The following is a 25922-nucleotide window of genomic DNA, read 5'->3' on the forward strand; positions in this document are numbered from 1 at the left end:
GTCTGCCTGAATACAGAGCAGCATAAAAGTTTACATGCACAGCTTCTCCACCTCTTGTTATACCATTGTCTTGACCTTTCCAAGGAAACTTGACCAGGAAAATTGTTTCCCACAGGGTTAGAACTCATATCTAATAGATAAAGTGCAGCTCTGTTGTAGATGTTTCTCCACAGATGATTTTCTTGCACCCTTCAGGTTATCAGACTACAAGCAGATTCCAACATCAGATGAGGACGACGATGTGGCAGCAGAGAGGCTGAGGATTTATGAAGGAGGGAGCAAGACGGACATCCTGCAGATCAGAGACCTGTCAAAGGTAAAAATCACTCCACCATGTTAGTGACTTCATCACCATATCTCAGTTTCATACTAGATTAGACTTTGTATGTAATATAAGCTCTTTGATTTCTTCCTGGTCATTCTGAAATGTAATTTAATTTGTTTTTCAAGTTCTGCAACATTGAATGAAGAGTCAGAGAAGACTGAGGAATAAGTTAAGCAGGTTTTAAATTGAGGTCTTTCAGTGGGTTATACAGGATCCCAAGCAAAAGGAAGAATAGAGTATTTTTACTTTTATCAAATTTTTTTGGAAGTTGTAGCAACAAGGAAAGAAACAGGGTTGGTGGTTTTGATCGATTGTAATTTACAGTGATCCTAGCTTGATCATTGATTGCCTATCAGACTTTAATATATTCAAATACTGTCAGTCTGGGGGTCTGGGAGGCAGCAACATCCTGGGGTGATAAGTGAGGCTGACATGGAAGTGCTCAAAACTGTAGCTCCTTGAATGGCCACTTGAGGCTCACTCCCAAAGCAAGTCAATCTCCATTGACCCCCATATTAAAATGTTCTTTACAGCAGAAATAAACTAGAAAATATAACTCATTCATTTAAACTATATTAAGAATTATGTATAATTACAAGCACGCCCACTTTAGGTGACAGGTCACAGATGGCTAGCTGCTATATTTAGCCCATCTTAGCTGCACTCACGCTCCACCTCTTTGCCAATTTTTGGATTAGCCGGGAATTAAGCTGAGTCAGGGACTGCCAAGATGGCGACAGCCAAAGCCACCACCCTTTAAGCTTAACTATGGCTCTTCAGAAACATATGGGCGAAGTCAGGGAGACTGTTCAGTATTTATTATACTGCCCATGGTCTCTGCATCTATTGTGCGGGTCCTTGACATAAAAATTATGGGAAAACCTCAGTTCGATTATTGAGAGTATATCCACAAAACCTCAGTGGGATAGGTGCTGAATACAAAAAAATAATATATAACTAAAATACAAAGAGTACTCTCACATTGGAATTACAGCTCCCTAAAATTTAAGCAATGTTTGAACCAACTACAAGTCCTCCTTAAACAAATACCTAAAATAGTCATAACATGACACAACAATACACAAGAATGTACACAAAATAATTCACAGATGACATGCAAGCAAGTCCCAGACGGCCTGTTCAGAATAGTAAAATGGATCTTCACATATTAAACATAAGACGATTAAATATTTAAAGTATTATAGTCTGTTTTCTTCAGTAGAAATAAATGAATCTATGAAAAGTTACTTTAGCATAATAACAGTGAAATAAGGGGTAAGAAAAAGGGGATTGATATGTTTTTATTTTTGCTGAGGAAGAGTAGTTAATATTTCTTGGGATCATTTATTCATTCTGGGGTGAAAAAGTCCACCACCAGCTGAAGTTGGTACCTTTGTTATGTTTGCTGTAAGTTATTTTCAGATATTGGGTGGCTGATATTGCAGGTAAAACAAATATTAACACTACTGTGGAAGACCCTGCTTTTCAATGAAAGATTTAACCCCATTCCCACCTCGCTAACTTTCACACAGTCCCAAACAGCAGAGAAAGACAAAGATTCCAAATTAATGCACTTTATGTAAAAATGAGAACAAATATGTAGTGCAGAACACATTGTTACTGTTAAAGATAATATATGCAGGCAGATTAATGCTGCAGGAAAAAAAAGCTTATTTTATTGTTTGTTATATGGCTTTCTTACCTCCAAATGTCTTTATTGGTTTGAAAGATACTACCCAAGTGGATTCAGTTATTATTGTTCTTCTCTGCACAGACGTATGTGGGCAGGAAGAGGGCAGCTGTGGACCGGATTTGTGTCGGTGTCCCTGCAGGAGAGGTAAAGTCACTGAGTTCATTTGCATTGAGAGCTACCACTGACTTTTTTATTTGTATTACTCAAGTTTTCTCTTTTTATGTTTGCTCAAGACAACCCACGCACTGATTAAACTGCCACACAGACTATTAGAGATGCAGATAATGTGCAGTAGTTATCATTTACCATCATGATGAATACTGAGGATAAGGAAGTATATTTACTGTACTGCTCTCATTTTGTCTGGATGTTTGTTATGTTGCTGTTTAAATGTTCATAATCAATTAGTACATGCATGTACAAGGACATTTCTTCAGTCTAAAAAGAATAATGGTAGTCATTCGCTGTACTAGTGAGTGCATTTCATCAGACTGTGACGTCCTCTTGAAAGCCTGATTGTCTTTTGTCCTGTTAGTGCTTCGGTCTCTTGGGAGTTAATGGAGCTGGAAAGACAACGACCTTCAAGATGCTGACTGGTGACACGGATGTCAGCTCCGGGGAGGCGACTGTGGCTGGTTACAGGTACATAAAAATCAGTCAAAAACGTCCCTGGTCAATAGAACACAAACTCTGCTCAGGGCCTGGATCCGATGGTATTTGTAAAATGCTTTTGGTTTATCCTGCACGCAGTTCCAGATGGGAGACGAGCAGAAACAGTCCAGTGAGTTAGAAAGTTTAAACATGAGAAGGTCAATCTGACATTATTCTGTTAGACGACACTATCTGACTATAAAAACAGTCCATGTGGAGAAAAAAGGCTAGGAACGGGTATGATAAGTTTTTGAAAGTCTCAAATGTTTTTTTGTGAAGATGCTGCAAAGTGATTTTGCCATGAATATTTTACCTGTTGAGAATCCTATTTTCTTTTGAACATACCCACTCAGGATTCTTGTCAGGGTGAATAAGCCCCTCAAACTGCATTTGCAGCATTGTTGGACACTAAAACTCTATTAAAAATGAAAATAATGAAAGTCTGGGTTAACAGCTGTTTAAACCAACCATCTGTTACAGTCGTTTTCAACCTTTTTGGCCTGCGTCCCCCTTAAGATACAACAATATTTACATATGACCCCTCCTCACAGGGTATGGTCTCAGTGTGGGCGTGGTTTACGAGCAAAATAAAAAATACATATATAATATTGTCCTGTAGTTCTTTTTCGTTAGGCCAGTGTTCCCCCTATAACTGTGCAATCCTGGTGGAAATCAACAGTCTTTCCTCTGCCGTTGCCATGAGGAGGTGGCTCACATGGTCGCATGCATCTGGTGCACAAAGTGACAGCATTTCTGCTGCGGTGCTGCTAGTTTGTTTATTTTAGTTAAGTTTGCAGTAAAGTTATTATGCAAAGAAAAAAGCTGTAGCCAGAAAGCAATGTGATTTTCTGCCCATTGTTTAGAGAGAGAGAGAGAAAAGAAAGACTGCATCAGAAAAAAACTGCCCTTCTCTCGATTTCTTCATGTGTGACATATTCTCCTTACATATACTGTAGTTAAAGGGTGTCATGTTGTTGACATGATGTCAGTATGACTATCAAGAGATCATTTTCACTGTCTATTTTTGCTGAGAACTGTGCATGTTACATGGGGAAAAAAAAGGTGTGATACTCGATATCTAGCTGAAGTGTTTTGCTGCAGCCGTGATGTTGCGGTGAACTGTCCCTTTAATTTCAGTCATTTTTTTTCCCTCTCAGATTCTTTAATTTGTAGGATTTTTAAAGCCTAAAGAAGTGAAAAGTATCACATATTTAACAAAAAAGAAAAAGTCAACAGTAATTTAAAAAAGTGTAAATTAATGTTCTTATCTTTTTAATATATATATATATATATAGAGCTCACAGCTTTATCTGAAGTCTCCAGGTTTTGAAACGCTGAACTTTATAACAAAAACAAATTTGTCCATTAAATAAATAATTAAATTGACAAGAAGATTAACTGTCTTTTTTGCACTGTTATTGTATATTTCTGTCCAGAAGAATCAGCTTTCTGTCAGCTATGGATGATATGTTTTAACTAAAGGTTTTTACAGTCTAACCCCTTTGAGAATACTTAAATCTTTTGATTTCTTTATATTATTTGCTCTGTTGGCTCACTGTAATGAGCAGCACTGTGTGTCTTGTTTTGCAGCATCCTAAATGAGATTCTGGACGTGCACCAAAACATGGGCTACTGCCCTCAGTTTGATGCTATCGATGAGCTCCTGACCGGCAGGGAGCATCTGTACCTCTACGCTCGCCTCAGGGGGGTACCTGAGTCAGAGATCCCCAGAGTGAGTAGGACTCCAGCTGCTTTACATCTTCAGCTGTCTGAGGAGGTTTCATTCTGCTGTCTTAATGAAACCACTGTGGCTCAGCACTGCATGTTGTTAATTTTGTTTTGTACCATGTCTCTTTACTGTTGTTCTGTGTCCACTAATGTTTGTTTTGTCCTTTTAATTTTGCTGTAACATTGTTCTGAAGGGCTCAGTTAACAGTAGGGGATACTCATCCTAAAAATGAAAGCAGTCAGTCACTTTTGGATGGATTTGCATGTTTTCCCTTCCCTCCTGTAGGTGGCAGAGTGGGGCATCCAGAAGCTGGGTCTGACTGAGTACGCCGGCCGCTGTGCAGGGACCTACAGTGGAGGCAACAAGCGCAAACTCTCCACAGCCATCGCAATGATTGGCTGCCCGTCGCTGGTGCTGCTGGTGAGTTATCCAATGATGAGGCACTCATGAGCCCATTGTTTGGGTTTTTGGGTTTTATGCAGGGATTTATCAATGAAATGGTCTATGGATCCAGATGGGAAGCCATATGGGTTCAGTCAAGCCTGGCCTCGAATGTTTTATACATTGGCAGGCAACTGCGCAGTTCAATTCAAATTGGCATAAATCTGAGATCTTTGCCATATGCTGATAGAGATAAGGATTTGGGCTCTGTTCATATGGAATTATGTGCTCGGAGAGTCAAGTTTGTTGTTTGTTTGTGGCTCTGTGTGTTTAGGACGAGCCCACGACAGGGATGGACCCCCACTCTCGACGCTTCCTGTGGAATGCCATCATGAGTGTTATTCAGGACGGCAGGGCTGTGGTGCTCACGTCGCACAGGTTCAACTTTTAATAATGAAATTAATCCACTAGACACATCTGCTGCAGCAGCTGACTAAACACAGCTAACTCTTCTGCCAACAACTGTTGATCAAATCATGATAAACTGGCATTTGCTTGATTTTACCAAAGAGATCTGTGAAATGATGATTTATTGCTCATAGACATGAAATAGCAGCAGTAAAAATCAAGATGGATTATGGTTGTTTTCCACCAGTATGGAGGAGTGTGAGGCCCTCTGCACTCGACTGGCCATCATGGTCAACGGGACCTTCAAGTGTCTGGGCACCATCCAGCATCTCAAATACAAGTAAGAGGTTTTCTGTATTTTAGCAGGCTTGCGCATTGTTTGGGTGGAATATCATGATTCCCAACATGATCATGTTTTCTCAGCATCATGATACAAAAAAGTCTACCTCAATAAGAATTGAATCTAATCGATATGAAGTTGTACATGTTTGAAGAGACCTCCACAAATAACACTTCAACATAGAACAAAAAAGTCGGGATGCTGTGTAAAACCTAAAGACACTGTTTACCCCCAAATTAAAAATATATTATATAATATATTTTTCTTTTGGCCTGTAGTGTTATTAATCCATCTAGATTATTTTGGTGTGAGTTGCAGAGTTTGAAGTATTGGCTGTAAAGATGGCTGACCTCTCTGCAATAAAATATCATTAAATGGCACTAAGCTTGTGGTGCTCAAAAAATCTGAAAAATTCAAATAGTGTTTTATAATATAAATGGGGATGACTCTGAAAAAGATGTCGTCTGGATGGCAGCATATGTCGCTTCAGAACATGTATGTACCCTTCAGCATTAATCACGTCACCATCACAGACATGACAGTTACTCCATACGGTCACAGATGGTGGCTTTTGAAGTTGGCGCAGGTAAGAATCTGGATGGTTCTTTTCCTCTTTAGCCCAGAGAACATAACGTCCACGATTTTCAAACATTTGAAATGTGGACTCATCAGACCACAGCACACTTTTCACTTTCCGTCAGTCTAACTCAGATGAGGTCGGGGCCCAGTGAAGCTGTCTGTAATTCTGGATGTTGTTGATATATGGCTTTCTCTTTGCATGGCACAGTCTTAACTTGCATTTGTAGATGCAGCAACAAACTGCGTTTACTGTTTTCAACTGAACAGAGATCAAAAGGATTTAAAAATCATTGCATTCTGTTTTTATTTATCTCTGGGGGAGAATTGGATTGTGGATCTTGATATAAAGTATAATGAAGACTGCACTCAACCAAAAGAGAGCCAGAGTCGGTGCAACCAGAGTCAGTATAAGAACATTAAGACGTATCCTGATAAATGTCTAATATCTTTACATTGTGTTTTCTTCCTCCAGATTTGGTGACGGCTATGTAGTGACAATGAAAATCAAGGCAGCTAAAGCGGGCTTGTCCCCAGATCTGGAGCCCGTCGAGAGTTTCATGGAGAGCTGCTTCCCCGGCTGTGTTCAGAGGGAGAAGCACTACAACACACTGCAGTATGAGATCGCCTCCTCCTCCCTAGCCAGGATATTTCAGCTGGTGGTGGCCAATAAAGAGAGGCTCAGCATTGAAGACTACTCCGTTTCCCAGACAACACTGGACCAGGTAAGACGATAAGAGGATGGGAAGTTACTAACGACTCTCAACCTGATAACATTTGTGAATCACATCACCTAGCACTAACTTATTACAACTATTACAAAATTAAAAAAAAAAAAAAAACAACGTAAGTAGAATCTAGTCTTATACAACTGGATTCATAGCTTTATTGATATATTATGAATTTTTTGAGAAAAAAAAAAAATCAATCAGTAAATTCTCTGTTGAACATTGCATTGAGAAATTTGATTGTGTATTAAAGGGATAGTTCTGCCAAAATTCAGCCACTACCTACTCAACCTCATGCTGAATGAGGTTTAGTTTTTTAGTCCACAAAACACTGCTGGAGTTGCAGAAACTACCAAACAATGGAAGGAAATGATGACCAGTTTTCAAACATAAAAACAAAAGGATAAAAATATAAAATGCCTCCATACTGCTCGTCTGGCATACTCCAAGTCCCAGCATGCTACAGACGAGCAGTATGGAGGTATTTTATGGTTTCTCACTGACACTGGAGATTCTACAGGACTGTTTTCCTGTGAAACTCCAGCAGCGTTTTGCAAACTGAGAAAATAAACCAGGACCAGGATCACTACAGTGATAGACCTCTTTTTTTTTTAAAGAGAGAGAAAAGTTTTTGTTAAACCAGAAACAGCTGTTTTATTGTTCTGACCAAAGCCACAAGACTCCATTTATAGGAACAGTAATTTTGCCATCATAACACACTTCATTCAAACTGACCCGAAACCAAATAAAACTCATCAACAACACCTTGGTTTGTATTTCCTCTGCTCCAACAATCACTAACTCTGGTGGTTTGGTCAAAAGAAGCAGCAGGAGAAAGTAGCAAGAATATTTTCACATCCAACTTTGACCAAACCAGAGCTGGTGATTGTTGGAGCAGGGGAAAGATGTTGCTGGTGGGTGTTATTTTGTTTCTGTCAAGTTTGAATGAAATGTTTTATGATAATAAAATCACTATTTCTATAAATGGAGTGTGGTGGCTTTGATGAGACTGACAAATTGGCTACTTCCGCTTAAACAAACTGTTTTTTCTCTATTTGGATCTTTTCCATAATGTTGTCAGACACTGATAATAACAATCTGAGCCTGTCAGTGGCAAAAACAAGCACTTTTAGTGGTCGCACTTCGCAATTGCCCCCAAGGATTACATTGCATCCCATTTCATGGCAGCCCTGCTGCTGCGCTCTCACTCTATTACAGACCAATTTCAAAAATTGTCTCCATTAGTCACTTAGACACAAAAACAAGGGAAAATATGGTCCAGGTTGAGAAATAATGCCACCTTGGACTCTGCCAGAATAAGACAACATATCACACCGCTCTGCTTCAGTTGTTCATATGAATTACATTTTGCAACAGTCAAACTTTCCATTTTTCTTCCATGATACGATTTGATATTTAAATAGTGTAATTTTCTTTTAACACAACTTTTTAGTTAAAATGTCAAACTTACAAGCAATTAAACTGGAGTTAATTTTCTTTTCTTGCTTGAAACCTGTAAATTATGACTTACAATCCTGAGCACATACATTATGGTCCTTTTGCGCTTTGGGGCAGTCAAAATGTTGTTGTTTTGGACTGAATCCATTTGTCGGTCGTGCAGGTGTTCGTCAACTTTGCCAAGCAACAGACAGGAGAAGACGAGGACATTACGTTACAGAGAAGAACAGCAGGTGGAAGAAAAGACATCAAGATCTCACCTGTGCAGAGGAAAACATGAACCTGTCACCTGCACATTTACAGAAACGGATGTAAAGGCGTTCAACTCTGCAACCACTTTTAAGATTTCACTAGCCAAACTGCTTTTTAGAGTAGAGATGAGCCTGGCCACTTACCTGCCAAAGTGAAACAGTTCATTTTTCCAGCCACAGACAAACAGAAGCATGTCCGACACATTATTTAGACTTGTGTTCATGTGTTAACTGCACAAACTGATGCAAAAACAGCTGGTTCTTCATCTGAAATATGGAAGAGATATTTTTGCTTAGACTGACTGGCATGTATAAATTTGTACATATTGTATGAGTAATGAATATTTAAGCACCTTAGAAGCAGTATTTCTTTTTTAAATGTTTACATTAACGCACTCACCTCAATTTTACAACAAATGTCATGTACTATTGGTTGTATTTTTTTTTTTTTCCAAAACATATTTATCACTTCCATTCCTGTTATTTACTGTTGTACATTCAAGTATTTCCTTCTCTGTTGTGTTTCATACATTGATATGTTTTGTTTTCCGCCAGTGTCAGTACAAAACAGCACAAAATATTCCGGTTGAAGGATTATAGCTGAATAACAAAATGGTAACACTTTATTTGAAGGTGTGTGCATAAGACTGTCATGACACTGTCATAACCATGACTGATGATTGATTGAATGACACACAATGACAAGTCATAAACATTCTCTTACAGGTGTTATACCTGTAAGAGAATGTTTATGTGTGTCATTCAATCAATTGTGTAATTTTAATGCAAAGCTGACTTTGTCTTCGTTGTGACATGTTGACATTAAGCCAATAATATCTTTGCTATAACGTCTTGTCTCATGACAACTTGGCACCATCAGACTTAAAGAAAGTGTTAATTTGTGTGTTTTAACATTGCAGTAAACAGTCATGTAGTTTGATTTAACACTGGCTGTCATGAGACTGTTATAAGTGTATCATGAATATTTTCCTTTGCCTCAATTACATTTTAAATTTGTCATAAAGATGTCATTAAGTTTTATTACAGTGTCATGAATAATTCCATCTATCGCAAGTAAAGTGGTACTATTTGGACATAAAGATGTCATTAAATGTTATAAAGCCAGTTTGACAACAGAGTCCAGACATCTAAGTAAGTCAAAATGTCATTACGAAGACATCTCAAACAATGTCAGCTTTGTCATTAAGTGTCAGTCATTTTCAATGCAAACATTCATTAAAAAAAATACATGTGAATACCAGGTGCCGTGACATGATTATGACAGTGTAATGACAGTCTTACACAACACCCCTTCAAATAAAGTTACCGTCTTTTTATTGAAACTATAATCCTTCAAGTGGAATATTCTGTGCTGAGAAAAAGATTGTAACTTTATTTGAAGGGATGTGCATAAGAGTCTTGAAGATTTTTTATGACTGTCATTAAGCATCAGTTAATCATTTTTAATACAAAGCTGACATCATTTGAGATGTCTGTTATGACAACTAGACATTAACAGGACAAAAATGTCTCTGTTATAATAACTTGACATTATTAAACTTAAACGATTTAGCTTAATGTTTTAACATTACATTATCCTGTCATATGTGGTTGTTTTTCACACTGACCATCATAAAATCATTATAAGTGTGTCATGAATATTTTCCTTGACCTCGAGTCAATTCCATTCTGGACTTGTCAAAGATGTCATTATATGTTATAAGGCCAGTTTAAAGACAGTACTGTACCGAGATGATGTACAGTTACCTGATGTGCAGCCTGAAGTCAAGCTGTCATAACAAAGACATCACAACAGTGTCAACTTTGCACTTAAAATAACGTAACTGATAAATGATACTTAATGACAGCAGTGATAAAGTGACAAGTGTTATGAGGTGGTTATGAATGTACCGACAGTCTTGCACACCCTTTCAAATAAAGTGCTAACAAAAGATAACTATAGGTGTAGATAAAGAAAAATTATATTTTGTATCTGACCAAATGTTCCTGACCAAACATGCTTTATATTTCATGCTCTGCACAGTGTTGACTAGCTGGTTTGTACTGCATCACCAAAATAAAAACACTCCAAAGTTTCACAATGTATACATGAGGTGCAGTATTTCTTAAATTTCTCAAATATCTCAGCCCTCCTTTGGTTTTCTGAAAGCTACTGGGTGTTATTTTGTGTTATTTAGTGAGAATTTTAGAGCTGAAATACTTTTCACTCCTACAGCAATTCCACTGACCTCCACTGAGGAGCTAAGAAAGCTGCGGTAGGTCAGTGGAGTGGCTAAGAGATGAGTTTTGCATCAGGGCCAAGGCGACACTGTGCTGAGTGGCTTGTCACAACCTGGATTTATCTGACATACAGTCCAATTACCGTTCTCCCACCGCAAGTAGTGGTGTCATTGCCTCAGGCCGCCCACCAGCCTGAATTTCATTGGTTACCTCAAAGAGACAGAGGGATGATGCCACTGTGCAGTCTGGGGTTGCTAATGAATTCTCTGGTGTGGATCTCAGGCTCCTTTCCTGCCCATATGGTCATCTGGATGAAGCTGATGAGCATGGATAGTGTCGCTGTGGGAGAGTAAAAGAGTCATACTGTAACAAGCTGTGAAATATGACTGTTTGTGTGCAGCTGGTAATACTGAAAAGAGCTCTCTTAGAGCACATGGTGTTATCCATGTTATTAGAACCAAATCCAGTTGAATTATTAAAGAGGCACTTCACACTTGCTGTAAACTAAATTATATAACTATACTGTGATAAAACACATCAATGCTGGTGCTTTTTCTACTAAAATATTAATAAGATTTATAAAAAAAAATCGTCATTTTATCAGTTGAAAACGACTCAACATGGCATCTACTGTAAGTCTAAATGAGCCCCTAACCTTGCGACACCAATGCTGACAAAGAGTCAATCACTTAGGACTTATGTTATGAAATGTATATTTCAAAAAGAATATTAATGGCCTCTAATCAGAGGTGGGCAGCTGACCTCACTGAGAAAGTCCTGCCTCACACATTCAAGGCTCAGGCCTGATGTAAAACAGTAGATTTTTATGAATTTGGTAAGAAATGTCAATATTAAGACGAGCATTGATGTGCTTCATCACATTACAGTCATAATTTTGATTAGATAAGACTGAAAAACAATATAATATTCCAACAGACATTTGTAATTTGTGCATGACACAAAGGAAAAATGTAAGCAGTGATGAAGAATTGAGATTCTTAATTAAGCTACTTAACTAAAGCAGGTCTAAAGGTGTCAAGTGAAAATTATGAGACATTGACAAGTTATCAAACATACATTATCATTTATAATTTTGCAGACACTTATGTCCAAAGCAGCCCACAATAAATGAATTCAATAATCAAACACAGCAATATCAAACATTTGCTAAATTGCCAAAATTATCCACCACATGCAAGTAGTCATACTAGACTGTGCATGGCCACTTACAAAGCTATACAATAATGGCAAATGTGAATTGATTTAATTAAACAAGGTTTAATTTTATTGGCTATAAAGTCAACATTTTCTTTGCTTGTAAGAGGCAGAATGTGTCATTTCCTCTCTCACAATTTAAAGAAATATGCTCGTCTTTTTCAGAGAGAGGGGATTGATCCCACTCTCTTGGCTCAGATTATTTTAAAGACAGTACACAACTCCTTTCTAAAACCGCACACTGTCATCTTTATCTTTCTGTTTGTGTACAGATTTAACGAACAATATATTGCATGAGTGGCTAGCTGTTTCACCCTCCTATTTGTTTTGCTAAGCTAAGCTAATCATCCTAAATAAGCATGTTTCCAAAAACTTAAAACTATTCCTTCAAGAAAAAGCAACAAATGTCAACAAGCAGTACGTTCTTATTACACAGAATGATTCAGACTCTCCCAAAGACTTTTATTTTAAATGTTAACTGATTATCGATGCATTAGCACGTAAGCAGTATTGTCACTTTGTAGCTAAGGGGCTACGCTAAGCTTACATACTTCAGTGATTCCCAGATGGTCTGTCCTGAGGTAAGTCCAAGTGTGCCTTGGGATTTTGCACCAATATATTATTGCAATATACAATTATACAAAAAGTTATGAATTAATTTTTCATTTCTATATCAGTATGCACTCACTTCCCAATACAGAGGCACATAATATACCCCAAAAATCCTATAAAAACCTTCAAACCCCAGTTTTCACAGTTGACAGATGGTGAGAGTGACACATCAAAGACCCTGACTGATAAATGCCTAATTACCCCCCCTCTTTATCTCCAAACCAAATACAGTATTTCCCTCTGCATATAAAAACCTTAACGCTGTAAACGCTGTATTAGATCACATAGTGGGTTTTTAGGATAACGGATACATTGAACTGGGAGACAGTTACTGCATGATGTCCTCCCTGACTGATATGAGAGGTGTGATTGACAACTTTGGGATCGGGTCAACCATCAGTTCATGTCATACATGAATGAACAGCTGTTACTCTCATTAAAACTCTTTTTCCCAGGTCATGTTTTCAACATGGCAAAAAGTCATTCTTCTGGAACTGTTGGAAATTAATTGTTGACTTCAGACTCCTTGGCTCTTATTGTTTTAATTTGACGTTTCTCCATCACGTCTACCATCTAAGTGCTTGAAATGTGAATTTAATGAAATTTAATGAAATGTGAGTTGGCTGTATTAAAGAAACCCAAATACACGAGCAGTAAACAGCTGCGAAAAGGAAGTGAAGTGAATGTGACCTTTGCATATTATATATACAAATATTAATTACCTATTTAAGTTATATATTTAGACTTGAATTAACAAACTGCCAAACTCACATGACTTAAATTAAGTTTGTCTAAACTATAACACAGCTGTACATATTTTTGCCCAAAATATGAAACATGAAAATATGCTGTAAAAGACAGATTATCCTTTTTTACTGGCGTGTTATAAGTCAGGAGCTGTAATACTGTTTTTAGATGAAAGATTTCATGGTCAGGCTCACCTGGTGGGGTGCACAGTGGGTGATCGATGTTTCAGCAAATCCACAGTGATATAAATGTTCTGAAAAGAAGAATATGAAAGGTTTTTTCTATTATTGCTGTGATAATGTCAAAACTGTCAAATCTAAACGCTGCTTTCATAATCTAATTGACACATTCTTGCACTTGAGTTCTCTTGCTGTGCAGGTGCCACATGGTGACCCTTCTCTAAGTGTTAACTCAGTCAACTCTATACACGGTCATATTTTTAGATTTACACCTCCTCATCCGACACAAATAAACACCCACTTAGAAATTCTAAGAAAAATAGCTCCCTTTGACTCCTGTAATTGCCTGAGAATCAACAATAAGTTTTCAGCAATATGAAACTAATCCACAGTGATAGTTGCTGGCATAAAATATTAGTAAATAAATTATTATTTTTTTACAAGAAACTTTTATCTCTGGAACACATAACCTTAACTTGCTATCATAAACTGTTCTTCACAAAAACAACAAACAAACAAACAAACAAACAAACAGATCCATCATTTCCTGAAGAGACGCTGTAGCAGGGGAGCATTCATATAAAACAGTTAATGAACATATAACATGATGACTTGAGGCAGGTTGTTTTTTGTATAATGCCTGTGGGTTGCTTTTGTTTTTTGTTGTGTGCATATGCATAACCATTGTGTGTGGATTTGGCATCGGTGCCTGTCAATGCCTGGACTACAAATTGGTGAAAGATTTGGCTGAAGTGGAGCATCTGAGAAGAGTGAACATCTTTTATACTTCCAGCACAATGCAAGCAATAGCCTCTGGACAAGGCCAAACACGATAGTGCGCTTTAAGAGGAGCGCAGCACATTGCAGCGCATCATTGTGGGTCCTCCTCACATGAAGGTCCTGCATACCAAGTCCCCTTCCCCCCCAGTCCAATGCTCCTGGACTTACATGCACAGTGAAGTGCCGCTCCCTCTCATTAGCACCAACACACAGTGTCCAAACCTCCTGTCTGAGACCTGTCAACCCTCCCTGACCACACACTCTACTTCTTGAGGCTAAATGTCTTAACAGCTGCTGGATTTAGAGCTGCAACGATTAATTGAGTAATTGATTAGGAAATTAATCGCAGACTATTTTGAGAATCAATTAATGGGTTTGAGAATTTTTTTGAGAAAAAAGTTTTGTTTTTTTTTCCTGACAATGAGGTGAACACCTTCATGTTGTGGACAAAACAAGACATTTAAGGACATCATTTTGGGCTTTGGGAAACACTGATCAACATTGACATGACATTTTATATGCAACCAACTAATAATTGAGAAAATAACCAACCTATTGGTCGACTATGAAAATAATTGTTAGTTGCAGTCCTAAAGAGATTACCCTTAAATATTCAGTGCTGACCACAAACCCACCACCATTACTGCTCAAATTGTTCCATGTCGTACTCATGTAGATTAACATTGGCTATAGTTTACACCCATAATACAGCCCAAGATTTACAGTTTAATTGCTCTGTATGAATTATTTATTACCAATAAGATACGTACCTTCTCCTAATGCTAATTAAATGAAGAACAGACTATGGGGGACAGGGAAAAAACAAGTGGGCATTTAAGAGGAGAGAAGAAATGAATTATACTTCATTATTTAGTTTTACCTTCAGGGTACAGTACTGGGGAAACAAAGCACTCACCTTACTGTATCCCCCGCAGTTATATTATAGTTATAACTGTGCATAATTACTTCTATAAGTTCCAGAGTATCAGTGTTGTTACCACAATTTATTTTCCTAACTTTGTTTTCCAGCACTGCAGCCTTTAAGCAATAGGTATTTACAAAAAATACATGCATATCTTTCACCCTCGATTCCCATAGTCTTGTTTTAAGTACCAATAAGTATTTTATAGATATCTAAGTTTTTCTAAGCGTGGGCTCAAAGTGTCAAATTTTGAGAACCCCTGGTGTAATGAAACCTAATTGCTGCAGGGGTTTTCTAAAATTTAGATAACCTTAAAAGTTATTATGGTAAGTGGAAGAAGAAGACTTTACAGGACCAGTAGCACTGCAGCCTCAGCTCACCCTCTATAGTACCACCTCTTCTTTAAGTACGAATCACATACAGCTTATTGATCCAAGTACTTTGGAAAAGATATTATCTTGAACTTAAAGTCTCTCTATGTCTTGATCTATGTGGTGGCTTCAAATTAAAAGGCTCTAAAATGCTTTCTTGTAAAACACGCAGACCTTTTCTCTCTATTGAATGTGGGATATAAACAAAACTGACATGACATAATACAGTATTGATTTCTGCTTGCTGTTCAGACAAATACGTCAGCTGGCCCACATGTCTATAAAGACATTAAAAACATGTAAAACTACATCTAGAAATCATCTCTTCTTAATAAGATGGAATGAGTGGCACACACAGGTCAATATTACTGTACTTCTTCTTTAAAAGGGAGTTGGGTGGTTGGGTGTGGCAGTCAGATGATGGAGAAAGGAGGGAAAGTCTGAAGTGGACGGAAGGATAAAGGCAATGAAGGGGCCATAAAGAAATGTTGGTGGAGAGGAGGGACAGGGAGGCAGACTGTGACATGCATTACAAGCTGGGAATGTGGAGTTGAAAGAAGAGTGAAGTTAACTTGGTAGAGATCTTCTTGGGAGTAAAAGTATCCCTGCCTCAATTTAGACTTGTTTTCCTTTTGAGAAGAAATCTGTGATATATTTACTGTAATAAATCATAAAATGACCATGACATGTCATCAGAGATTAAGGAAACATATTAAGTTGAAATACTCACATCTCTGACATCAATGCTACAGCTTCGGTGTTCCTTAAAATTTATATTCCAGGCCAGAAAAACTGTTTTTCCCATTTCACATTAGAGTTAAAATCAACGCCGAATGAATAAGTGTCTGTTCATGAGTCGTAAGAAATCATTAAGAGTCTTTTAGAGGGACTAGATATTTGTAACTGTTAAATTGAGCAAAATGTTAATGGAATCTGGCAGGCAGTGAGACAGGCAGTCACTGAACTCAAACTCCAGAGGAGTGGACTTTTGTTTTCGGCATAACAGGCTGAACATTACATCAACAGACCACTGACAGTTGAAAACAGTTAAACAAGTCAAGTGTTATCAACCCATAAATTAACTCTTGAGACTTAACTGCACACGGGAATGGCCATGATATACTTTCTCACTCCTTATGCACTTTAAACTTTCACAATTTAAATAGGCCCTTAAACAAAACAGATTTATGAGGCGCACATATGGCCAGCAGCTGATTAGAGTCAGGAAATTACAACACTAGTTTTGCCACACGAAAATGTTAGGAGGCGGTTTAAACAGAGTGTGTAAAACGAAAGAAATAAAGTTCCTCTGAGCCTTAAGTCTTTTTCATGAGTGATGATAAAGTGAGCATGTTGCGATTTCTAACGATGACAAAAGGCCAAAATTATTCAAGTATTTCAATGGATTTTAAGCTTCTTGCGGGAGCTGCAGAGCTTTATTTGTCTTACAGCAGGTCTGACTGATGATTGTAAAGTGACCCGCAGGTCCGGCTTTATAAAGAATGGGTGAAAATTAGTAGAGATGATCAGATGTTCAATCATTAAATGTTAGTAATGATAATGTTGGCGTCAGGTGTTAATGGAAGCTTAAAACGTTGCATCATGGTAAATGATGTGAATTATAGTGAATTATAGTGTTTTTTCCATGCAGGAAAAAAATCCTATTATTGCTAAGTTGTAGTTTGCATAAAAAACTGTTCATGCTGCTGTGAGAGCGATGTGTGGGTTAAGAGGTGAAATATGTCTGACTCTTTTGTTGAGACACAGCATTTAATTTTTTTTGGCTTGTGAGTCAGTGCGGCGGCTGTTTTGGGTCATAAGTGTAATTGGGGGCACAGTTGAAGGATGGAGTCAGAGAAGGTCACTTGTATATCTATACAGAGAGCGGGCACAAAATAAACGTCTGGATGAGAGACAGAGTTGTCTGAGAAAACTGTGCTTTAGGGTTGGTGTGTGTTTAAATCCATGTGTGTGTGTCATATAAGAGAGACAGCAGAGATTCACATGTACAATATCGAGAAAAGGTGCTGAAAGCTGAATATATTCACTGCAGCTTTATCTATAAGTGTCAGCAGCACAATAGTATGATACAGACCAAGACACTTGAAGAGAGACAGATGAAAAGCATGAAGAGAAGTGTGTTCAAACCAGTAAGGACATTTTGTAACCTTGGTATTTTGTGTTCACTCAGATCTGCAAACTTTATCTTTTGCTTTTACCCTTTCTTCTTGATGCCATATTTACTGACAGAAATACAGTGATATAGATCCTCAAACTATAGCACTAGTGCCACTGGTGATACTCAAGCACCCCCTAGTGGTACACCCAGGAATCTCCCAACATTTTCAAAAGAAATAAATCAAATTACGTGAAAATACTAGGAGTGGGCATCTCACCGATTGAAATCAGTCAATTCGATACGCATCTCGATACTCATTTTTAAATAGATAACGATTCTGTGTTCTGCTGGGATTTTATAAGTAATATAATAAATTAATTAAAAGAATTTTTCATTTAATCATAATAAGATATTATAATATGATCATTATTTTGGGCCCACCCAAGTAAAGTCTATGAGTGGGAAACACTGACATAGGCCAAACAATTAATCAAGAAAATTATTGGCAGTATAATATTTAATTTAATATGATTGATGATGATTTAATATGATTAAATATTGACAGCCTCACCAGTTGGCACCAGAAATATTAGTCGGTTAAACTGTTAATCAGTATTTTGTTCATGTGCAATGCCAGTTATCTGACGCCTCTAAGATGTTATGCAGCTTCCTGCCACTAGTTGGGGCTGCCGATCCGGCAGACAGCAGCCTCTTTGCCCTGAAGGCCCAGACATTGTTATCAGCAAATTGGGACAGATGACAAATGAAAAAAAAGGTTGAATGTGGGCTGTGTCAGAAGTAAGTCACGTATAACCACTTGACTAGAGCCACGTGTAACCACATTTAGCACAAACACAGACATTAACCTACAAGCAGAGTAGGCTGCTGCTGCTAGTACTGCTAACTAGTTGACTAGACTAAATTAATATTTGCATTTAATTGTCAGGGAACTTAGTCACCAGCAACATCCCTAAAGTTAACAAAGCATCAAACAAGCTTACAACGCGTAGGGTTATAAAAGCACAACCAGCGACATTCAGTGTCCGACCAATCTACGCCCACAAATGAGTGTTTCTGTTTCTGTTATTTTAGTTCCCATCTGACACAGACAGAGCAAGCTTCTCCTCCATTTTCTTGGTTACCAGGGTGACGAGTCCACATCTAATTTAAGATTGGTTGCCTGAAAAAAAGCAACAGTGACAACACTTGCTGAAAAGATTCAGAGATTTTCAGCTACAAGCGTTTGTAGTGGCCACACAAAAAAAGCCAGAACACTCTGAAAAAAAGATGCTGGGTGCAGCGCTTTTTCTCTGGGCAGCACTCTCTCCTTGTAGGCAACAACTGAAAAAAGATGCTGATGCTCAGAAAAAAGGGCAGGCCCTCACTCTACAAATGACAATTCAACTGCTCCTGGCATTTGCACACCAACTGGCAGTTTCACTACTTTGATTTCTTAGTGTTTAACGAGAGTTCATCTGCTTTCAGTGATCCCGGTCCTCCTCTTTAAACAAAAATATCTTCATCTTAGTCCCACAACTTCCACTGTTCATACAAAACTTATTTCAGTTCTATAATTGACATTTAATTCTGTGTTTGCAATTAAAAAGAAACGTCTGTCAGCACTTCCACTTGAACTACCATTTCAGCTTCTTTCAGTTTGTATTGGAAGTTTTCATTTTTCATTTCAACTAAAACTTTTCCAGTCTTTCAGTAGGGCTACATTAATCTGTTGATCATTTTATTCACTCCCAGAGGAAAACTGTCTTTCTCACGATCATCCTTTCTTTGTCTTATGTGAAATAAATGAGATTCTTATTTTGAGCTCACTGAAGTCTCGTCTGTTTCTCCTAAACCTCTCCTCTGGATAAAAAAGGAGAAAAACAAAAGATATGCAGATCTTTTGCTGAGCTCATAGGAGTCTCACAACTTTCTCCTTAATGACCGTATGGAGCAAGACAATTTGACCACTGAATCAAACTTAAGATCTTATTTAAGAAAGTTTTCTTTTAGATCTTACTGTTCTCTCAAGCACTGATTATTTGATACATGTTTAAGACCAGTGCAGTGAGATTATTTACAAAAGTGCAAAAGAACATTTTAAGATCTTCAACTGGGCTCAAATCAGTCTTGGGATGAGATGAGACAAAGGCTATTTCTCAGGAGCCTAATTTAAGAAGTTTGAGAAAATGGTCAAAATCTCATGTTGGTCTTAAATTTAGCTCATTTATGTTTAAGAGACACAGGCTAGACAAAGACAAGATCTTATTTTCAACGTTTTCTTTCCTCTGGGCTGTTTCTCAAAGCCCACTGTGACACTGAAATCAGAGTTTGTTTGTTTTTTAATTGATTACCAAATAGTTGGTGATTAATTTAATAATTGAGGACTAATTGGTTAATTGACTAATTGTTGCAGGTCTAATTTTTATCAGTAAACACACACACAAAAATATATTTTTTTGGTTATTCTTATTGCGGGTTGTTCAGTATTCATGGAATATTTACAGTATGGCAAAATGCGCCTGGCCAGAGGATATAAAATGTTAAGTACTGTGTTGGTGGGTTTTATGATACAAATTTTACGATGTTTGATTTGTCCAAATTAAAAAGAAAAAAAAAAAACCCTACAGGTCCACAGTGTTGTAGAATCAGAAAGCTTGGAGAGGAACATGCTAATCGATAAAGTCTGTACTGAACAAAAGCTCAGCTGTTTCCTAAATTAACTTAATCATGGCGCTTTCCCTGAGAAGGCAGGAATCATCAGTCATTCATTAGTGATCGATCAGTTACTGTAGATAGTTTACAGTGAAAGAGCTGCATGTTCATCATTTTGTTTTCCAGTACTCTGTAGGATGCAGAGGGTGATAATGAGCCCTCCGTGTTGCATTTCTGAGAACTTGGTGACAGTCGTCAAACTTTTATGTTGTTTTAAAAATGTTTCTGTCCTGCCTGTGACCCACAACCAACCACATGAGGGCAGTAGTTTTATGAAAAATACCCTGGTTGTCTCTTGCGTAAACAAAGTAAAGCATCTCTGCTGAAGCATCGCTCTGTCATATCCTCAGTTCTGTGCCCCCAACCTTCAGGAGGTGCGTTTGAAGTCTGAGGGATGTGTGGGTTCATAGAAGGAATTGCTGATCAAGTGTGCTTTTAAAGTGCATCAGAACCGTGCAGTCAGCCTGCATCTTCTCGCCTCATGCGCGCGCGTGTGTGTGTGTGTGTTCTTGTCTCTATAGAAGCTGTAGGAGTTGCCCTTGAGAAATCTTGAACAAATATTTCTTTCCCCCTCTCACACACCCACATAACGTTATTCATGCTACACAAAATGTACGCAAAAACATACAAATTAAATATGCCACTGGCTTTAACTTCAGTTGATCACAATTCCACACTCCCACTGAGCTGATCAACAAGTGAGGACAACTTGGGGTCCTTCGTGATTCATGGTAAATTGATCACAGAAAGAGCAGTGAAAAATATTGATTTGTGCACCAATTCCTTTCAGTTATCAATCAATCCCAATACATTTCTTGTGATCACTTGTCTTTGTTGTCTTTCTCAGTTGGGTTCTGTACTTGCTTGACTCATTTGCATTTTGAGTGCATACTGTAGATGAAGTCACTTGGCACTAAATGGAAAAAGAAGTTCTGCTGAGGTTTTTTTTTTGTGAAATGACAGTCAAAATCTGTATGTGTCTAAGAAACAATTCACCCAAAAAGAAAAAATATATATTTTTCCTCTGGTCTATAGTAATATTTATCCGTCTATACTGTTCTGGTCTGAGTTGCAGAGTTTTTGAGATAATGGTCATCATAATCCCTGCCTTTTCTCAAATACAATGGGACTAAATGGTATTCGGCTTGTGGTTCTCAAAGCGGCGGAAAAAAACCTTATTGACAGACAGACCTTACTGTGAGCAGTTTCATGCAGGACTTACTTTCTTTCTGCAGCACAGTCTATCAGAACTACTTTAGAGTCTACCAGAACTTTTTTCTTTCTAATAGACAGAAAGCAGTTCCCACATGAAACTGCTCAAAAAAAGGTCTCTGGATTATCTTGAGTCACCTGGTCATGATTTCTGCAACGAGACTCTGGTTTGGAATTTTTCAGATGTAAAAAGCTGAGTGCCGTTTCATCCCTTTACACTGGAGAAAAAGCAAAACTCCAAAACTCTGCAACTCACACCAGAACAATCTAGATGGGTCAGGCCAAGGGAAAATATGCATTTTTGATCTTGAAACTGTCCCTGTGTGTGTAACAAGAAGGAACAACAGCTTTCATTTCATTGCGCAACCCTGTGCGGTATAATGGTAAATAAATTACCTTGAAAATACAATGAGGCTTCTCAAAGAAGCTGAAATGACAGTTTAAGTGGAAGAGCTGAAAGAAGAAAAATTGTGTAAGATTTAGTGGCAACTAGCAGTGAGTTTGCAGACTGCAAAGACCTCTTCTCACTCTCCACCTGCTAGCGTGTAAGAGAACCTACGGTGGCTGCAAAACTTTCCCGGCCGCAAAACTTTCCCTCATTGTTTGATGCAGTTGATTTTAATAACTGATTTTAATTATATGATTACATTCTCAGCCTCATTTCAAAGAGGTGGATTAACAGTTTACTGGGTTTTTTCTCCTCACTTCGCCTCTCAACTAAAGAGTGCTCAAATGGACTAAATTATGTCTGACAACAAAAATATAGTAACGTGTAGAGACTGTATTCTGATTTCAGTGCAGTATTTTTTCAAGCTTTAGAAGTAAAATTAGCCTATGCTTTACCAGTCAGTCCAACTTTTTGTCATGTAGTCAAAGCACAGGCTTAAACAGTCATGGAGCTTGCCAATGAGCTTGCTGAAGTGTGAACTACTATGTCCTTCAAAACCATGACCGTCCAGGCAAAATACCCAGTTTTTTCAAGGGAGATCCAATTTGGGCTGCTATAGAAACGTGGCACTGCAACATGGCAGAGCCCATGGAAGATGACACATGCCCTGTGTGGATAAATGTCTGTAAACACGGTTAAAATGCCAAGCTAAACAATCTAAGGTGTGGCTGTATTTCACTCAGAAAGATTCCAACAGCAAGCAAGACCTGCAGCAAAAGATTAGAAATAAAAGCAGTCCTGTGTAAAGGGGGAAACATCTGGCAATGCACAGGGACATACTTGACTGCAGAGACACGCACCGTGCTATATTGCTTGTGTGACCCCATGACGAGCTCATCAGCCAGCAGCGTGGGCGTCCCTGACCCTGGAGATGAGGAGCAGAGATATATAAAACACTAGACACGATGTATCTGATGATGACCACAGCAGCCTTTGCTCAGGTTAGCAAATATGATCATGAATATGATTAAAGCTGAAGTTTTATGCTTTAGTTTGTAGAACATTAATACCAACTGAAAGTTTATTTGTACTACTGTTACTTAAGTTTTAAGCTTCAGCTCAGTTTTACTTATATGTTAATATAATGTTCAAATTCAAGTTCAAGTTCAAGTTCGAGATTTCCTCTCTATTTTAGCACCGGTATCAGAAAAAAAACAGAAACAATACCCAACCCTAATTCTAAGGTAATGAAAACAAATAAATAACAGAATCCCTGTAAATTAATGTCAGTATATTTTTTGTGAACATCTTTGTCGTCTTATTCAGTTGTATTTTTCTGAACTCTACACATTTGGTCATTTGCATTTTGAGTGCATACTGCAATACTAGATAAAAAAAAATACTCTCAAAATGAAGTCACTTGGGATTAAATTGAAGACGAAGTTGTACTGGTGGATTAGATTCGAAAAAAGGGACAGTAAAGTTTCTGGAGTTGGTATCAGTAAAAGAGATCTCAGCATAACTTGAGCTGATATTGTTGGTCTGGGTGTGTGGGCTTGTGTGAGCCTCAGGGACTAAAATAAGTTGGCTCTAATCAATAGTAGACTTTACTCATTATTAGTTTGCCATTCCTGCACTCATGCTGATGTGAATACCAACTTCCCAACTCTGTGCGTTTAGACTATCATTTACCGTGGCACATTGTCAACGTTTTCACAAGTTTGGCTGGGAAAAAACTCCCGCTGCCGTCAATTTAATGTTCTCCCAAGGTGTCTCATCAGTGCAGCCCGGTACACAGAAACTAAAAATCCTAAGACGGAACGCATTCGCCTTTCTGCAGTCATGATTACCATAAATCTCGAGCCAAGGTGCAGTGGTGATATAGTGAGCCATTAGAGATATGACAAATACATTCATTAGCTTCCTTACAGCACCTCAGCTCCACGCTGTTACTCCCTGGTGGAAGTGCGAATAACTTTGGTGTTGCCTCTAAAGGCAGAGGTATCGACCCCCGGGGGTAACAGAGGAAAAAAAAAAGATGATTGAGAAAGATGGATCGACATGGCTCACCTTCAAGTACTATTCTTGGCCTATTGATTATGATTATGAAAAATGTGTGACAGGCGAGGTTTGTTTTGTCTCACCTACAGGTCAGGAAGATAAAGAACAGCTGTGAAGACTTTTCTCATGGAAATCTGTACCAGCTCAAAGCTTCTATGTGCTCTATGCAACTGCTTATAATTCTGTTTAAGGTGAAGAACTTAGAGCAGAAATAAGTTCATTTTACTGGAGGTCTGCAAAGCTGCCTTGGTGAATTAAATTCATCGAGATATCGATAACTGTCTTAGTTTAGCAAACATCATTAATTGAAGAACACATAAATAAATGTATGCAAAGTCTTTGTGTCACTGTGGATGATTCAGCCAGATTTATTAAAAAGCACCATCATGCAAATTGAAAAATTGATTTTAAAAAGGGGCGAGGGGGTGGAGGGATGGTGGTTAAATCACACACTTCCTCTCTCATAGGAACTGTTCTAGCTGTGGCAGTTAACCCCTTAACATCCAGTTTCCCCACTTCTCTTTACACATGAAAATCAAGCCAAACTGGGTTTTTTTTTTGCTGAATAAGGAAGAAAAATAAGAAAGAAATTACATATTCATTTTTTGGTTTAATGATGGCACCCTCTGTTATTTGATGGAGTAACTTACATAAAACCTTAATTTGTTTCCATACAGCCAGTGAAATAAAGGATAAGATAAAGCAGTAACGTGAACATTGACAGCCTGCTGCACATCATCCCACATCAGCTTTCCTGCTGAAAGTCTCCTGATTCACAGGGATAGTTTGGATTATTTATGTGGGGTTGTATGAGGTACTTATCCATAGTCAGTGTATTATCTACAGTAGATGGCGGCTGGCACACTCCCAGTTTGGAGAAGCAGCAGGAGTACCAGCATGGAAGCTAAGTAATGTAGTGTTGTATGCAGGGTCTGCAGCAAATTATATTTTAGCCACTTCAAAAAAAGTCTACCTTTGAAAAAAAAAATCATTATCGGATAAAGTGTACACTATTATTTGGAATATTGTCACCACTTTACCTTGCTATAAGACAACCTTTTTAGATGGAAAACCACTGTTGTATAAGCCAATTATTGCTCTCTCTTACTCAATCAGTCTCCATTGGTGAGATCAGTAACTTTGTTTTGTAAAATCTGTTAAATTTGTTGGTGTTATTGTGTGAATTCACTTAATCTGAACTAAACTTTTAAAACACTTGGGTCACACAATAACACAAACAAACAAACAGATGGTGGCAGTGCAGACCAGCAGCTTCAGTGCTCTGCAAGACAAAATTAGTCATTTTGCCTGTGCAGACTGGTTATTTTGACGAGAGCAATATAAAAGTGGATTCTTATTGTAAAATGTAGTCTGACAGCAAAATAAAGTGAGGAAACTATTAAAAATGTAGAGTGAGCTCAAACTAATACTTTTTTTAGGTGTCTAAAACATGTTTTGTTGCTGATCTCGTCCACAGCAGCACATTGCTTAGCTTCCTACACCAGTACTCCTGCTGCTTCTCCAAACTGGGAGCGTGCTGACAGCAGTAGGTGGTAGTTAATACACTGACTATGCATAAGTCCTTCATACAAGCACATTTATAATACCTCACTGTCCCTTTACCTTGCAAACATGAACACGCATCTTCTCCTGTATCTTTGCTTGTTGAACGAGCGACCAAACCAGCACTGACTGGCTAAAGCTGCTATGCTAGCTAGCTAACACCGCTGCTCACCAGGAGCACATTAAACAACATCACGCAAACTTACCTTTAAATATAGGTGACTTTAGTTGCTGGTGTCATCGTTAGTCTCCGGTATTAC

The 25922-nt window shown here is 38.1% G+C and overlaps 1 protein-coding gene and 1 long non-coding RNA gene across 3 annotated transcripts in view; one reads left to right on the forward strand and one right to left on the reverse strand.

The window, feature by feature from the left end:
• The window catches only part of LOC146317874 (retinal-specific phospholipid-transporting ATPase ABCA4-like), a 57020-nt gene extending 48334 nt beyond the window's left edge, over nt 1–8686 (forward strand). For both annotated transcript variants that reach the window (XM_084732464.1, XM_084732465.1), the window contains 9 exons: nt 196–316; nt 2100–2162; nt 2554–2660; nt 4260–4401; nt 4684–4818; nt 5114–5217; nt 5435–5527; nt 6579–6828; nt 8453–8686. In XM_084732464.1, the coding sequence (XP_084588590.1) occupies nt 196–316; nt 2100–2162; nt 2554–2660; nt 4260–4401; nt 4684–4818; nt 5114–5217; nt 5435–5527; nt 6579–6828; nt 8453–8569 (1132 nt within the window). In that variant the 3' untranslated portion in view covers nt 8570–8686. The remainder of the gene's footprint in view (nt 1–195; nt 317–2099; nt 2163–2553; nt 2661–4259; nt 4402–4683; nt 4819–5113; nt 5218–5434; nt 5528–6578; nt 6829–8452) is intronic.
• Nucleotides 1–25922, reverse strand: LOC146317876 (uncharacterized). Its single transcript, XR_014771654.1, has 6 exons — nt 25869–25922; nt 22899–22963; nt 13550–13608; nt 10992–11120; nt 2028–2151; nt 1–307 (listed from the first exon to the last, which is right to left on the reverse strand). It is a non-coding gene; the product is annotated as an uncharacterized LOC146317876 (long non-coding RNA).

Source organism: Lutjanus erythropterus, chromosome 12 (genome assembly GCF_056507025.1).
Source record: "Lutjanus erythropterus isolate fLutEry1 chromosome 12, fLutEry1.hap2, whole genome shotgun sequence".
In the NCBI taxonomy this organism is placed as follows: domain Eukaryota; kingdom Metazoa; phylum Chordata; class Actinopteri; order Lutjaniformes; family Lutjanidae; genus Lutjanus; species Lutjanus erythropterus.